Below are 16927 nucleotides of genomic sequence, written 5' to 3'. Positions count from 1 at the left end.
TAGATGTTCTTCATGATGATCTGTCCTTAATGTGGTCCTTCAGGACTTTAAAGCCTAATCTAGTTGCTGCTGGTTGTCCCCCCCTTCTACTCTTTCCTTCTACTTTTCTCAATATCAGCTTTCTCCAGAGAGACGGGTCTTCAAATCAAGTGTCCAAACAAGCATAATTTGAGCCTGATTACCTAATTGTAAATGTTGTATACAGTAAGATATTGTGGGAAGCCAGACCCCCTTTATAAACCAATTTCAGCAGTTATAGTTTATTAAACCCCTAACCAAACATCTTGCATGAATGCAGCCAATGAATACAGCAAATTCATTACTTATCTACGCCGCTGCAACCAACAACCAATTCATATTACCACCTCAAAAGTAAGTAATTTATTACAGCAATAATATAATTTACTCAAGGCATTTATTCTTTATGTCACTTTTCCCCCCTAGGTATTCCTGGGGTATTGTTATCAAATTGCTTGTTAGCTTTTCCCCTGTGTTTCTTAATATCTGGTTCAGATTTTCGGGAAGCTTGGTTTTGGGGAGGAGCAGGCAACCTTAGTGCAGCTTTGGCTTCCTTTAAAGAGGGCTAATGGGTAACTTACAGCAAATGAACCTGTTGCTACCCTTTTTGCTACAAGACCTTTCATAGCATTTTTACTGTAGGATCTCTTTAAAATCTCTGCTGAAATGCTTCTTTTACCACTATCTGAAAAGTCTTAATACAGGGGTTCCCCACCAGGGGTCCTTGCACCTGGGGTTGCTAGGTGATATTCCAGGGGGTGCGAAAACTTGGGTTTTCAAAATTATATATGCATAATTCGTTGTCGTTATTTTGAACTCTTGTAAGGGGTGCGAGAATATATCAGAAGCATTTTAGGGGTGCGGGGTATAGAAAAGGTTGGGAACCACTGTCTTAATAGAATAGCTCAGGGTTGAACTGTAGAGTTCTTGATGCTCTCCGAGCTTGGTTGTTTGCCTTCAGATGTGTGAGGTTGGCTCCCTCTTTATATAAAATAGCTTGCCCTGCCACAGTTGGTGGATGTGTGGTTTTTCTACTTGGTTGTTCCTTGATTAATGCACAGTTTTCTGCTTGATTGTTTGTCTGATGTTGATCCCTGTTTATCTGGGTGTAGACTGCTGGAGAGGATGCGTTCTGATCTTTTTGTTCCCTTCTTAGCTTTTTATTGTTTCTTTTGAATGGTGCGTAAATGTGGTTTATCTCTATGTGTCTATTTATGGCCAATTTATCTGAATGCTAAGCTTCTAGGAATTCTCTAGCATTTCCAGATTTGGCTTGATCTGTAACGCTCATTGTTTCTTAGTTGAAACTATGATTGATCTATCCATGTGTTGTGAGATTAAGATTTCATTGTGTCATCTGATTACTAGTTGGTGTTCATGAATGTGCTCTGCTAATCTTATACTTCTCTGTCTCAGACAAGTTGTTGATGGGTCTTTTGGGTTTTTTTAAGAGATTTTGGAGAGCTTTTGTTGATTTGTGTGTGTTATGATTGTAATAGTCTGTTGGTTGTTTCTGAGATGTTTTTGATATTTGGCAATGTTATTCTTTTCATAACTTGTGTTGGTTGTAGTGTAATGGGTTGAGTGGCTAGGCATTTTTTTGACAATGATTTCCTTAAAAGCATTTTAATGCAAATCCGTAAGTCTGCCTTTGGGGTGGGGGAGTTGTTCATGCCATTTTTAGATTCTTGCTGTTGTGCTTCCCAACAGAGACAGAACATAGCTTGGTGCACAGTTCACCAAAATCCATCCTCTCTGGCCTGAGATAGAGCAATTCTAAGAGCTGTTCCAGCAAAACAGATGCGGGGATGGGGAGGCTGTTGAATAAATAACGTGCTTGTTTTAGTAAAACACAACTAGTGTTTGTTTTTTAAAAAAAAAACCAGAATCCCCCCCCTTTTCCAGGAATATCACTACATCACCATCTTAAAGCCCTTGAAACCATTTTGGTTTATTTTTAAGTGAAACTCTCACGGCTCCAAAAAGATTGCCCATTCCTACTCTTGAAGCCTCCAGAAAGGGTTTTTTAATTTATGTGCACATTAATATTAATCATGTAACATTGATGTCCTGAGTCTTGAAAGCTATTTAAATTTCTTTCAAAAGTTGTTTTTGAAAGTTATTCTTATCCTCACAAGGCTAACATTAGGGGAAAAACAGTGAGATTTCAAAAATCACTTGTGAATTACTGACCAGGGAGTGAGTGAGCAGAAGTCCTAGATTGTGCATAATAATCTGAAAGGCAGAAGACATAACCATAAAGGTTAAAAAGAAGAAAGAACAAGTCCATGTTTGCTAATAATAAAAAATCAAAGTAGCTTTTAATGGAGGAATGGAGCAGGAATGCAAAAAAAAAAGGTAATTTATGGCCAAGCAGATTTAGTTGTTCCATCTTGCCCCTTGCAAATTCCACAAATGTTTGTCATTTGTTCTTTTGGGTTAACGCAAAGACTGGAATTTCATTGGATAATCAAGAATGGGTTGGAAGGAACCGTGAAAGAAATCTAGTCACTTCCTTAGTGGATAATCATGGTTATCATAACATGATTTTGACCAAGTTGTTTGCAGCATGAAAATTAAAATAAAATTTGTTCTTAAACTGTAAACTCAAATTGGCATAAAATGCTAAACAAAAATGCTAACCAGACAGAGCAAGATTCCTTATGCTGCACTAAATGCTGCTTGTATGGGCGTTGAGCCAGAGCCTAAAATAGTGGCTCCCATTGGAAACAAGATGGGAGACTGCTTTAGATTATTTTCAGTGTATCAAAACAAACCTGTAAATAGCTTCAACCTGCATAATGAAGTCATTTATACAGCCCAAGAAAGAGGTAGTGATTTGCATTAGAAACACATTGTCCCTACGTCACAAAATGGAAGTGGGCAAAAGCAATTCTGCTGAAGTTGTTTTAAAGAGTACACGTGTCTAAAGTCTTATATTTGCAACATGAGCAGATACTTTCACAGCACTGAGTCCTGGAATTGTCTTGTAGCCCCACTACTCTCCACCTCTTACAAGCAGTCTCTCCCTCTCCGCTCTCTGATAAAACTTGTTTTGGAGACGCTGTGTCAAACTTTCATAGCTGCCACTACCTTAGGAAAATGGTAGTGCTGGGGGGGGGGGGCTGTCTAGTTTGACAGGCCTTTGAATCCTAACTGAAATGCTAAACTCATTGATTTGTGCTTAGATTGTAAGCCGCCCTGAGTCTTCGGAGAAGGGCGGGATATAAATGGGATTAAAAATAAAAAGATATATTGTATTTCAAGAGCTTTGCTTTCCCACCAGCTTTGTTCTAAGTAACTGGCTGACGCTGTTGGCAGAAGAATCTGAGTTCAGCTTAAATTCTGCACTGACGGTCACAGTATTTAATAATTTGAGTCCCTTGATCATGCAGAGCATCTTCTTTTATAAGTAGTCCTCCATTTATGACTGGTCACTTAGTGACAGTTTGAAGTTATGACGGACCTAATTCAGTAAAAAAACACGTCCCCTCAGTCAGTAAAAAGACTCTTGAGTTTCTTTCTGGCAGAGAGAGAGGATGAGGAGAAGAGAACAGGTAACTTAAAGAGGGCAATGCCATCCTCTGCTGGTGTGATGAGTCGGTTCCAAAAAGGAAAGAAGGAACAAGCATGGACCGTCTTCCTTTTTCAAAACTAGTCAGCCCTGGACCAGTGGGCCAGTGGTTGTACGTGGGTAGAACAAGAAGCATCTTCCATCTCCTAGTTCTTGCTGAAACCGATGGGATTCTGTGACTGCCACCGCCATAAGTCCTCACCTGAAAACGAGGGAGAGGAAGGAGAGTAGAGAGAGGAATAATAAGGGTCCGGCAGCTTGCCTTTAGGTAGGTATCAAAAGGTACTGGGAAGGATAGATGTTGACTTCATTCTCCAGTAGGAGGGGGAAGCAAAATGTTCCTTGAAAGATGAGGAGCAGCAAGCAGAAAGATTCTACTTACACATTTTGTCCAGGCCAAAGATAGCTTTCCAACCCAGCTCCCGCTCAGCTAAACCAGGGTTTGCATAACAAGAGGCTACGTCCCCTTCCCGGCGTTCAACGATCTTGTAGTTTATCTAAAATAAATAAACAGCCTGCCTTTATATTTCTGGGAAATGAGTTGGATACAGTTGCTAAGGATGCCAAGTGAGAGACTGGTTAGGTCCCAGGCTGATCATAAACTAGCAGAGCAGAGGGTGGATTTCTGCTGAAAGCGCCCGAGTCTGAGAAAGCGGACAGCTTCACAATAAGATCTCAAGGTGTAGGTCCCAGGCACTTTTAAGTCTTGGTGTAGGAGAACTGCATATTGGCTGTCAGTCCCTGCACCTCATCTTCAGCCTACCTGTCTTCCAGATGCCTTCTCCATGGCTTTGACCATCTGCAAGACCGAGTAGCCAACACCAGTCCCAAGGTTGTAAATCTGTAAAAATGCAATTTTTTTTGGCTCATCATTATATTCTTCTATGCTCCTCCTTTGCTGGGGGAAGCAAAGGAGAGCTTAAATATGAGAAGATACACCAACTTGTTTTCAGTATGGCTCTAGCAGGTGGATGCAGAGGGTGCATCTGATTTAAAGCTATTAAGTTTGGTCTCCTGCGCTGTAAGATCATTCAGAAATGAAATAAGAAAAATAAGGATTATGAAAACACCCTTTGACCTTAGCAGGGCATTTTCCTTCTCAGAGGATGGACACTTTTACAATGAACATCCTTACCTTGCATCCACAGTTCTCCTTGAGCTTCTGCAAGGCTGCAATATGGCCCTTTGCCAGATCAGTTACATGGATATAATCCCGGATGCCTGTCAGAGAACAATCTTGTCAACGTTTTGCTCACCCAGCTGATGCACATGTATTTCCACATTTTTGGATGTGCATTCTCTTGGGCAAATACGTTCACAACACACATAATAGAGAACAAATTTTGCACATTAGGCCAGGGATGGCGTTAATAGTCTCTCTTTCCCAAGCCATTTAGGAATCCTGCTCAACCAGAACTGCCTATCTTTTTCTTGAGGCCAGGAGGGGCTCTCTAATAAGTCTCAGTTCCCAGCAAAGAAAATTAGTATTTGAGACTCAGGAGGTGATCATATGTAGTTCCATTTTAATTTAGCCCATGTACACCTTCATTGCCCCTTTAACCAGTAGTTTAGCAGTCAAGTAATTCTACCAGAAAAGAGTTTTAGGACTTAAGTTAGTAAAATGTTGCCATCAATGGTACTCACAACCTCCCACCTCCAAATAAATTTATAAAGTGCTTGAAATTTTAAGAGGCTGTCAAATATGAGAGACTTCTGGTATGAAATCCTGGAATGTCTCAGAAGGTGATAACGGAATATTCAGCTTTGGGCTATTATGATTATGTCTTCCTAAAGGTGCTTAGCCCTGGTTGGTTTAAGATAGCAAGAAAGTAAGTCCTGGTTTCAGAAGAATTGTGGACAATATATTTGCATCTTCCTTGAGGGTAAGTTCCAAATTGTGACTCTTGCTATGTTTTTTTTTCCACTGAGCTTCTCCACTCAGCCTTTTTTTTAAAGGGGGAGGTCTTTATTTTAAAGTTTGGATGATTCTGAGCCCCACGCACCTGTCCCATCCACTGTGTCATAATCATTCCCAAAGACATTCAGATGCTCTCTGCGCCCCACAGCCACCTGGAACAGGCAGAAGATGAAAAAAAAATATGAAACAGTAAACTGAGAAAAACTCAATGCAGCAGATCGAGTAGCACAAACTCTCTTTAAGATCTGTGTACCTGAGCAACATAAGGCATCAGATTGTTTGGGATGCCCTGGGGGTCTTCTCCAATTTTTCCGGACTTGTGAGCTCCAATAGGGTTAAAATATCGCAAGAGAACAGCGTTCCACTCCTAGGACAAAAAAAACCCCACACCAAGTAAATCCAGTGGGACACAGCAGCCTACATGGGAATCAAAGTGCAGCACTGCTCTCTTACTGGTTCTGCCTTGCACAAATCTTGGATCATCTCCTCAATGAAATACTTGGATTTGCCGTAGGGGTTGGTGCAGCTGCCGACCGGGTGCTTCTCGTCAAGAGGGAGGTAAACAGGGTCTCCATAGACTGTGGCTGAACTGCTGAAGACTATGTCCCTGACTCCATGGGCTTTCATGGTCTGAGAGGCAAAAAAATAAAAGGACAGATAAGCTAGATTCTGAATCGGGTCAGAGGGATCAGATAAATCTTGACAACAGGGATGATATTCCTTGCCCTTGTTTTATCCAAGCGAGCATGGCTCTGGATGAAAACTGATGCAACTGACTAGTGACCATCCCAATGCTTAATGAGAGGATACTCTATGCTGTGGGGTTTTGGTATGGGGGTCTTGTGTTAGCATCCAAGATGGCCTTAAAAGGTCATAATCAGCTGACCCCAACTGGACAGCTTCTAAATCTCTTGGAAGCCATCTCCCACATTCCTCAGCCAGGTACTAGTTGGGGGCTATAAAAGCTGAAGTCCAACAAATTCGGAGAATTTGGGAAGGCCGTGCTAAATCTTTGCAGGATGTTGCTGTTTAACACATTAACAGTTGCAGGGTTTCAACTTCTGGCCAAGTGACTCTGACCTCTCAACATTTGAGCCCTAGAAGGTCTGATCTGCACATCAGTGCAAATGACCAATCACAGGTCCTGGTATAAATTCTCCTGATTTTTGCTCTTAGATCCATTTGCTATGGTGACTGAACGAGAGCTTCTTCCCCACAACCATCTTCTATTGACTCTATAGTTAAACTTTCATTATAACCTTGCATAATGGAAGCTCACCTCCAGCAAACGGATGGTCCCTGTCAGATTCACCTTGTAATATTCCAGTGGCATCTGAACTGACTCTCCAACGGCTTTAAGACCCGCAAAATGTATCACTGCAGAAAAGTGATGCTGGAAATGGAAGAAGGACCAAAATAATGTCGCTGTTGCTACTAATAACAAAATTAACTTTCATTGTGTTTTTTTTTCATTAAGTCAAGGATATTTAACTTCTAAATCAAAGAAGCCCATTTTTCAGTTAAATTATTTTAAGGTATTCTAAACTGGGAAGGCAAAAATATGAAGCCTGGATCAAAATGACTATTCAATACATGGCCTATATGGTGACTACATTCCATCTCTAAAGACTCACCAAAATAACCCCATAATATTCTCTGAGGCTTTTGTTTTTCAAGAGGTTGGACCTATTTGTGTCTCATTGGTTTTCTGCTCCTATTCCCATCTTTAAAAGTCCCACAAAGGAAAAAAAGGAATTCCGAAGAACGAAGAAAACATTCAACAAATACAAGGTGTTCATTTTCCTGCTGAATTTCAGAAATACAATTCTGGACTCCAGGGCCACCAACATTATGCTTGGGAGTCTGTGACTCACAGACTGCCCATTCCACTCTGGCAGCTATCCACAGAGCACAAAAACACTCAGGTCTTTGCCCAGTTTTGGGAAAAAGGCCGATTCAGATGCCTTTCAACTGAGCTGACAATGCAAAAATCACTTATAGAGTCTTTTATAGGCTGGTTACTTGCCAATGCTTTAACATCCATGGTCTGAGAGCAGAGATTTCCCCCAACAAGTATGGACTGAGTCACTTAGAGTTTTTCCTTGCAGTTTTTCAGCACAACCAGCCACACTGAAAGTCAATGTAGCCATGAGAACATTGAGGCACCATCAAACTATGGAAACTTTGCAGAATGTCCTTGGCCAGTATAAAATCTCTCCCAAGATTGATGGGGTGAAGAACCAAAATGGATGACCATATAGGAAAAAGCAGATGAGTCTTTGACCTAGGCACAGTTCATGGTGCTGCTGAGCAGGCAAAAACTCAGCTTATTTGCAGAGCAGAAGCTGAGTCAGTTTCATAACTGGTACAATGACAAAGAAAAGTCAAACTTATCAGATTAGCGATGTCATCACACCTTTTTGAAGAGCTCCTGAAGGCCCCTCTCGTCAAGAACATCCAGTTCCTGGAATGGGATCTCCTTTCCCACAATCTCCATCACCCGTTGAATACTCTCTGGGACCATATTTTCTCCTGTAGAGAGAATTAGTGTTTTGATGCAATGCTGGATGGACTCAGCTTCATGCCAGTCTGCTGCTGCCCTCTTTAGGGAAAAGAAGGTAAGAAAGCCTACCATTCCATGCCCTTAGTCTGGATGGTCCTTTGGACCTTAAGGATGGCCTAGCTTTTGACTAAAAACATCCTAACCTCCACCATTCCTGCTTCCCGTTACGTAAGCCAAACATCTACCCCTCTTGTAAACAGCCAGGGATGCTCTTTCTCTCTGCCATTTGCTCAGAAATGCTGTGGTACTGTCAAGGCCTTTGAGGAAAGCAAACTCAAGAAACACTCCTCTTTATTTCTGAAGGATCTTCAGTGCTCACACGCCATTGTAAGAGAATCTTGAAAGCCTCCAGAGCAATTATCCATCTCAACTTATATAGCTAGCCTAATTAAGGTGGCGTCTCCTCCTTGCATTCACTTACCTCCCCTGAACTCGACTTTTCTGTAATGGTCCTCTATTTTCCGGTAATATATCTTTCACTCTTCTCCCTATTCTCAGGCCTGTTAGTCATTCCATCATACATACTCCCTCTACCTCCATCCCAGTGGCTATCTGAGTAGGAAATGAGAGCATGACTAGAATCTGGTTTTTCTGTCAGTATTTAGGGATCAATAAAGGACACGGGGGGTTTAGCCAATGTTTCAGTGCCATCCTGAGGCGAAAGAGAAATAATCCTTGCCTAGGGGAGTCACTGTTGGCTCCCCACTCCAGCTAAGTCACAGTTTAGTTGATAGACCCAGCCATAATTTGCAAGATTGATGCAACTTACACACTGGGGCTTGTTTGATTCTGGTTTAGTGTGTTCTATAAAATTACTCATTGTGATTTGTAAACCACAGGTTATGACTAACATATTACCTGTAAAGTAAGTCATGATGATAAACATGGCTCAGAGGAAGGCCTGAATTCAGCCACTGGTCCAAGCAAACAGTTCTTTGAACAGTCTGCCTATAAACCAGGTACTTCACTGTCAATTTAAGGTGTCCTGCTAAATGGAAAACGACAGCTTTGGATGCAAACCTTGCTGTCAATCAGCTCCTGGATACCGCCCTTACCTCGGATGGCATTGTGGAAGTTATCGATAACTACCGGGGTATAGCCAGCCTCAACCAGCTCCAGAACACAGTGGCTCCCTATATAGCCAGCTCCACCTGTCACGAGGATCTTTTCCGACATGGTCTTCTGAAAAGAAACAGAAAAATCCTTGGAGGAAGAGAAAAAGTAATAACTGCATTATGGAGGTCAGGGTAGGCAATTAATCTTCCCAAGAGAACATGTGAGAAACTATGACTGTTATGGAGTGCCAAACCAATAGGGCTATGAAGGTACATAGGCAAGCATGCATGCACATATATAAACTGGGGCGGGGAGAACAGTTGCCTTCCAAATAAAAGCAATCCATGCATGTTGGATAGGGACAGCCAAAGGGCTGGATGTGGCCCAGGGCCCATAAAATGCACAGGTCTGATTTAGGCCAACCTGGAACACTCCAGATGTTTTGGGATTGCCGACTGAACATTCCAAATCTCTAGATTGGAATTCTGGGGATTGTGGCTTCAAGAAGTCCAGAGGGCACCGAAATGGGTATAAGCGGCGATGCCTTGTTTCCAGCATAGATTTTCTTGGTCAGATTCAGTGCCAATAGAAACCTTCCTGAGAGAAGTCACTCAATACTAAAAGGTTAAGCATTCTGTCAGAATTCACAAATGTTGATCCTAGGCTAGAATTCATCCTTGCTTATGCCAAAGGAAAAAAAGGGACAGGTAAAAATCTGGACCAAGGCAGTCTGGAAAATGGAGGTGATGCCTGGAGACAGTTCAGAAGCTAAGTGGTGAGCAAGGAGTATTTACCTAGAAGCAAAAGGATGGGGCAGCCTGAGTAGCAGGCCATTGCTCTGCAGAAGTGAGAATTACATGTTTACTAAGCTCTGAATGGCCTCTCAAATATATATTCTTTCACCTTGCAAAGCTGTTGTGAAATTACCAAATCAAATTTGGAGCATTTTGCATCAGTTTGATGAATTGATATTCCTGAAAGCTTTTAACAGCCTAGGGAACCCCCTTTATGTACCCTCCTTTTCCATATGATGTGCCTCTGTATCTTATAGTCATTTTTACCCGCAATTTGCAGAATCAATATTGGACTGGAAAAAGAAAGAACGTGGTTTACACAAGTAAATATAACCTGTCCAAGATAAGCTTTCTATAATAGAATCCTTCCCCCTTTGTCATCTATCTGACATTAATGAGTGTTTCCTTTCACCAGATGTGCCACGTTCCATGCAAAAAGTAAGCAAACCCCTGAGCGTAAATGGAATCTCCCATCCTTGTTTAATTAACGTCAGTTTCCACAAAAGTCCTGCTTGTCAGATGTTAACCAGCTTTTATATACCTCGTCTAACAAACTGGTAGTGTTTGCATTTGAACAATCCCACGCAACCAGTTACAGCCCTACAACATGCTTAATCTTGCTAAGTCCTTTTTGAATTTAGTACCCTCTGTGGACCCAGCCCATTTGATTACAGACCCAGGAAACGGGTCCAGGAACCAAGTTACGTTTTGTTATGAGATTGTGATACACAAGAAAAAAAGGAGACAGAACTGAAATATTTAGACAACTCTTCCACCTATCTCCGGCCCTTTTTTCTTTTTTGTCTTTTTCACTTGGTGTTCTTATTGCCAGGGGAGGAAATTGCAACCGCCTGTGAGTCAGACACCAGATCATTTAAATGTTAGGGGATAGAAAAATAATACTTTCCAGAATTGAGATTGAGAACTCCAAGTCCAACTTAGCTAAGTAGCACAGCGGGGAGCAGGAGAAAGACGAAGCTTCTTAAACCCATTTGTCAAAACAACATTTAACCTAGGACTGTTGTAGTTCTTTTCCCTAAAACCGTGTCTTTGCCTGTTTCTCCTCCCTCCCGTGCTCAGTCACGGACAGAGCCACTCTCTCTGCACAGAAAAGCTTCTGTCTTTCTGTTCCAGAAGTCTATTACTATTTATTTTCCAGTCCCGCAAAATACCGTAATATTTTTTTTAGAACAGATGCACTTCAGTCTGAAAATCACAAGGTTGAGGCTTTGCCGGGAAGAGCAGGACTGAAGTCAGAAGAGCTGCTGAGAAGAGGGAGGGGGCCACCTGGACAGAATTGCCCCCCCCAAAGACCCATGAAAAGAGAGTCTGTGTGTACACAGCCACAAGGAAAAGCATTCATCCTGAAATACATCACCCACAGTTTGCATGCCGGTCAAAGTTTTAGTCTTGATCCTGGGTTCAGAGTCAGATTTAACTTCAACTGTATATCTGAGCATCCAGATGTGGCTGGTTCACTTTTCCTAGCACCTTAGTTTGCCTATCTGTAAAATATACTGGTTTCTGGGATCCAGCCTCAATTCCTCATTCTTGCTTTCAAGATCTTCCTTAGCTTTCCCACTCCTTCTCTCTTAACTCCTGATTTCTCGTTAATTTCTCGCCCTCTAACCTTTGCTCCTTCAAGTCCAAAAGCCGTGGTCCAGGACTCAACTTTTTCCTCTTGCAAGGAAAAGCAGTGATCTTCGCCCAATGCTGTGTCATAGCTCCTCTCTTCCTCCAGCACAAACCAATCCTTTCTCGGAAAGGTTGGCACAACGTCCAGTACCAAAATTGGTACCAAGCACAACTTGTCTCTCTGCATCTACAACTAGATTGAGGCCTCATCCCTCCAGTGCCCATGTTGCTCATTTTTAACTACTCAATTAGGTAGACTGCAGGACAGTGTTTGGATTCAGATGGTTTGCACCAGTTCAGCAGAACCAGTAGCTAAATTTTGCTGAGTTCGAAGAACCTGCTGAATACACAATGCTTCTAGAAGTCCAGTCTAGGCCTTGGAGGCCTGGAGGAGTCCTCCCAGGCCTAGAATGGCCCACCAAAAGTTCATGGATGCCACTTCCAGAAGTCCATTCTAGGCCTCAGAGGCCTGGAGGAGGCCTTCAGGCCTATAACGGTTCACCGGAAGTTTGTGGATGCCACTTCTGGAAGTCCATTCTAGGCCTTGGAGGCCCAGGCCTGCATCCAATAAGAGAACTGGTGGTTCAGGTATTTCAATCCCACCGCTGCTGCAGGATGAAAGAGGTGGAGGGCGGGATACCATTCCCTTCCTCTGGTACAAACAGCATTTCTCAACTTTGGTTACTTTAAGAGGTGTGGACTTCAACTCCCAGAATTCCCCAGCTAGCATGCAGCACTTGAAGTCCAGGCATTTTAGAATGGCCAAGGTTGAGAACTACCACCTTGGCCAAAACAGAAGCTCAGAGCACTATGAGCAGTTGCAATGCTTTCCTTCTGTCTTTTCTCCTGAGGAACAAACCATCTGTCTGGCTCTCACTTGCTCCTCCACCCATCAACACTCAGGCTGGGCCAAAATCACGCCGTCACTCAAATTTTACTTGCTTTAGATCTGCTGCCTCTGCTGAAGGGCAATTGAATCTGTCTTCTAGGAAAAATGAGAGATCTAATCCTCCTGCAAACAGCTGTCGTTCTTGTCATTTTTAAAATATTTTAATTTCCTGGTTTGGTTTCTCTGTCCTTCCACACTGGTCTCCCTAGCTAGCAGATATTTAGCAAGTGGAGCGTTGCCTGTACTTCAAACCTCTTTTTGCTAGCACGGGAGAGTCTAATGTTCAGTGTTTAGTGATGCTTATCAGGTATTTATTTATGAAATGTATTAGATTAGAACAATATAAAATCCTGGCTATTTGGTTCCCATGCTGCTAGCAAAGTATAGAAGAGATAAAAAAGGATCTGCAGTAGTTCAGTTCACTTTCTTCCTCCCTTTAGCCAATCCTTTACTTGGATAAAAGCCAACCTGGTTCAGGATGTAGTGATTACTCACTATTTACTCAGAGATATTAAAAACCAGGAAACTGAACACTTGATATGACTGGTGCAATAGGATGACAAAATATCCACCACTGGGAGAAGAGATCTGAGCTGGATTGCACTTTCCATAGCCGGATCCACGTGGGGAGAACAACCCACAATCAGGCATGTAATTGCACAGCCAAGTTGGCAACAACTTGTTCACACCTGGTCCGTTTGCTGGAATCAGGGTAACCTTAGCAAAGGGGCAGAATGACGTTGCTTCGTTGTTTTATCCATCAAAGCTGAGACCTGCCCAACCGGAGCCTGGTACAAAAAAAATATCATTCACACACAAGGACATTTGCTCGCCTGTAGTTCAATATATAGTTTGAATACTGCTGAGAACTGTTCTTCAAAAAGTAGTAAGATAGGTCCAAAATGAAATTTGATTGCACTTCATTGATAGTAAAGTTAAATAGAGGGCATATTACTATTCCATCAGTTTAAAAACATTTCTCCAGTTTGCCACACTATAATGTAACACTCCTGGGGAACCCATAAGGGACTTTAGAGCCAAAGCAATCCTGACACTTCTGCTTAGGAAAATGCATGAACTCAACTGCAAGGGATTTGCAACCAGGAATTGGTTTGGAGAATCAAGAATTCTTCTCCCACTTGCCAAGCCCTCTTTCCTTATGATTTTTAGTTTTGTGCACATCAAGTATGACTGTCATTTTGCTGTGGCTCTTTTAAAACAATTGTATGAAAGAGATCTTTCCTCCTTTATCCCGGAATCAACCAGCCAATCCACATGAATAAGCAGACCATTTCATAGCTGAAATAGTTTCACACTTTAAAAAAAAGTTCCTTGTTGAAAACAGGACTTTCCACATTTCACATGCACGAGCTTGAGACAGGATGTTTTGCACGCTCTTCTAAGTCGGTAGTAAGCTATTGGACCTATAGGGGTGCAAACCTTGGCTCAGCCCATCATGGGATTCACTTGGTTTTCACTTAACACAAGATCGGGCAACTTCCCAACTAAGCTATAACTTTGTCTCACAAGTGGCTGGAGTTTTGCAGGTGAAATTACTAACCCGGAAGGGCTGTTCCCCCCCCCCAATCTTTCAGGTTTTTAAGAGTGGGAAGAACAGCCTCTCCACACCCTCAAATAAATGTGTTAAGACCCTAGTTGGTTTCTGGCTGCATCGTTGGGGAGGGGGGAGATTAATAGTGGAACTGGAGCAATTTTCTTCCAGAGCCTCCCACTCTGGTATTTAAAATAAATTGTACTAAACATTAGTCTTTCACTTTAGTAAGGGGATGATGGAATGGTGTGATCTCCCTGTGTGCTGCAGACTGCCCATTCCTGATTCAACACATTGGTGAGCCTTACAAATTTTGGTCTGTTTAGATAGCCATAATCACATCAGCCAAAAGCAATTTACAGTATGTGAAGTTTGTTGGAATACAATGTTTACTGGGGGGGAAAAGATATACCGTACTTATCTGCAACTGAGATTTGGGCAGCTGGATATGGAACTTTCCACCAACTGTATACAGCTGTGTTATCCCCTCCCCTCTACTTTTAAATGACAACTAATGAAAAGCTGATTCACTCAAAACAATTGGCATGGCCACACTGCTTTTCAAATTAATTGCACACAGTTAAATATTGCTCTTTCCGTTGTTTTCTTTTTATGCTTTATATAGCGAGTTGTTTCAGTAGATTGTTTTTATTGCAGTTATACAACTGAATTTTTATGACAGCCTTATGCCAATCAAAAGATTGCTATATATATATTTTTTTGCTGTGCGGTGATCTTCAGGAATGTAAGAGCTCTATTAAGAAAAGTAAATCATAATGGATCATATCCTATTACAACCCTTCAAACAGAACAGAGTGCCACGATATGCAAACAAATGGTGGCACTCTGCTAATTCAACCTGCTCAGCTCTCCCCATACTGAAATGGTCAAGTGGTCAATGGAGGCTATACAAGGCATCCCTCAAAAGACAATCAACTTTTTTACATTTTCCCTATGTAAAAGAACAGCTTCCGTTCAGTCCTTCCAAGAGAAAAACTGATCACTGTTGGGATCACTCTCTCTCCTCTTCCTCCAATACTGGATACTCTGTCTATGGAGATAGATTCTCAGTCATCCAAGTCATAGTTGTCCCAAAGTGCTTTCCCCTCCCCCCCAAAAAAAGCTTCTTTAGTTCTCATCCAAGAAATGTCTTCAGAACTAAAGAAGCTTCTTGGATGAGAAGCAAAACATCTTCAAGGAAAAACAAAGTCCAGTTGCCTTTTGAAAAAAGAAAATCTTTGGGACACTGCATAGCGTGATTGCTCAGACTTGGAACAGATCTCGGGCGGATAGTATACTGCCAAGATGTCCTTTGGAGGGCTAAAATGACAGAAGCCGCTTTGCACCATAAGCGCTGCCCTGTCTGGGTGTCTGCTTGGACACCCCAAGTTGTGTGAAAGGAGTGGAGCTGTTGTTGCAATCCATCTCTTTGTAGCAATAAAGTCAGCTCAAATTTTCCCCCCAAGAATGAAGCAGGAGAGTCCTCTTTCAACTGGGAAGAAACCTTCCCTAAAAAATAAAAATAGGGAAGTGTGATCCTCTTGGCTTCTCTCACAAAATCTAACCAGGATTAGTACCTGAGGGAGGACTGAGACTGACTGGACTGGGATTTATTTTAAAAACAAGCTTTGCTTTTTTACGAGTTTGACTAGGCAAATTGCACACCCTCAAACTTCAGCCAGCCGCAGTGTTTTCTGCCTGCCTACCAGAATAGATGCTGCATTTCCTTCTTCCGACGATCCCTCTAGGGCAGGGGTAGGCAACCTCGGCTCTTTTATGACTCGTGGACTTCAACTCCCAGAATTCCTGAGCCAGCATAGGGGTTGCCTACCCCTGCCCTAGAGGGATCGTCGGAAGAAGGAAATGCATAGCTGGCTCAGGAATTCTGGGAGTTGAAGTCCACGAGTCATAAAAGAGCCGAGGTTGCCTACCCCTGCCCTAGGGCAGCGTTTCTCCACCTTGGCAGCTTGAACATGGGTGAACTTCAGCTTCGAGAATTCCCTAGCTGCAGCATAAGCATGCTACGCTATGGTAGGCTGGGGAATCCTGGGAGTTGGAAAGTCCACCCATGTTCAAGCCGCCAAGGTGGAGAAACAGTGTTCTTGGGATGCAGGATTCAGAAAGTTTCCCCAAAGCCCAAGAAAACCAGGCTCCCATCGTCAGCCCTTCTTCCCTTCCGGCTGAAATACCTGCTGCCTCCTGGCCAAGGCAGGGCAGCGGGTGCCGGGCGGGAGAAGCGAGCTCCCGGCTTCCCTGACAAGAGCCAGGCGGATCTTCCCAGGGGCTGAAGAGCCGTCTCTCGAAGGCCAGCCGGGCAACCTTTGGGCCCGTTTACCGACCTACCTTTGCCAGCCAAGGCGGAGATCCGCGTCGCCTCCCCGCGACGGTCTCCCTTCTTAGCCGGGCGGCAGAATTCCTGCCGAAACCTCACTGTCCCCGCCCATCGCGCTCCGTTTCTCCCGGGGGCGCCATTCATTCAGTCATTCACACGTGCAGCCACGGCTCTCGACGCCCCGCCAGCCCGGAGCCTCACCTGCAGCTCCGCAGACTCCTCCGAGGTAGCGAGGTCGCGGCCCCTTTAAGGGCTTCTCCCGGAGCCGCTCTCTTCTCCCCTTTAGGCCACGCCTCCGCGGATTGGACGGCCACACGCCGCCGCTTCCCCATGGAAACGTGTCACTTTTTGTCCCGCCCCGTGCCAACCCCTCCCTCTTGGTACGGAAAGTGGCGAGGATCAAAAAGGTGTCCCCAATGCCACGCATCCTTTGGATGGAGCTAGTCGGGGTTTTTCCCCGCCAGAGGCTGCAAATAGGGGTTCTCAGCCCGGAAGAAAACAAGGAAGTTCTGAGCTGCTTGTATGTGGTTTTATATTTCCAGGCATTCAAGTTTCCCATCGCCCAGCTTGGGTAACCCTGCATGAGTGGGAAAGAG

The 16927-nt window shown here is 43.3% G+C and overlaps 1 protein-coding gene across 4 annotated transcripts; it reads right to left on the bottom strand.

The window, feature by feature from the left end:
* Positions 1-238: 238 nt before the first annotated feature.
* On the bottom strand, positions 239-16570 carry GALE (UDP-galactose-4-epimerase). Of its 4 annotated transcripts, none has more exons than XM_081334847.1 (11): positions 16343-16496; positions 9129-9255; positions 7927-8042; positions 6790-6903; positions 5964-6140; positions 5764-5877; positions 5596-5662; positions 4728-4813; positions 4356-4433; positions 3975-4089; positions 239-3794 (listed from the first exon to the last, which is right to left on the bottom strand). In XM_081334847.1, exons 2-11 carry the CDS (start codon positions 9247-9249, stop codon positions 3739-3741), a joined length of 1044 nt encoding a protein of 347 aa, XP_081190973.1. In that variant the 5' UTR covers positions 9250-9255; positions 16343-16496; the 3' UTR covers positions 239-3738. The 4 variants fall into 4 exon arrangements, with proteins under 4 accessions (XP_081190973.1, XP_081190970.1, XP_081190972.1 ...); XM_081334844.1 differs by lacking the exon at positions 16343-16496 and adding an exon at positions 12943-13267; XM_081334846.1 differs by lacking the exon at positions 16343-16496 and adding an exon at positions 13137-13254.
* Between the last annotated feature and the right edge of the window lie 357 nt (positions 16571-16927).

The sequence above is a fragment of the Vipera berus genome (assembly GCF_964194415.1).
Source record: "Vipera berus genome assembly, chromosome: 9".
Lineage (NCBI taxonomy): Eukaryota > Metazoa > Chordata > Lepidosauria > Squamata > Viperidae > Vipera > Vipera berus.
This window is presented reverse-complemented; position numbering and strand designations above follow the sequence as displayed.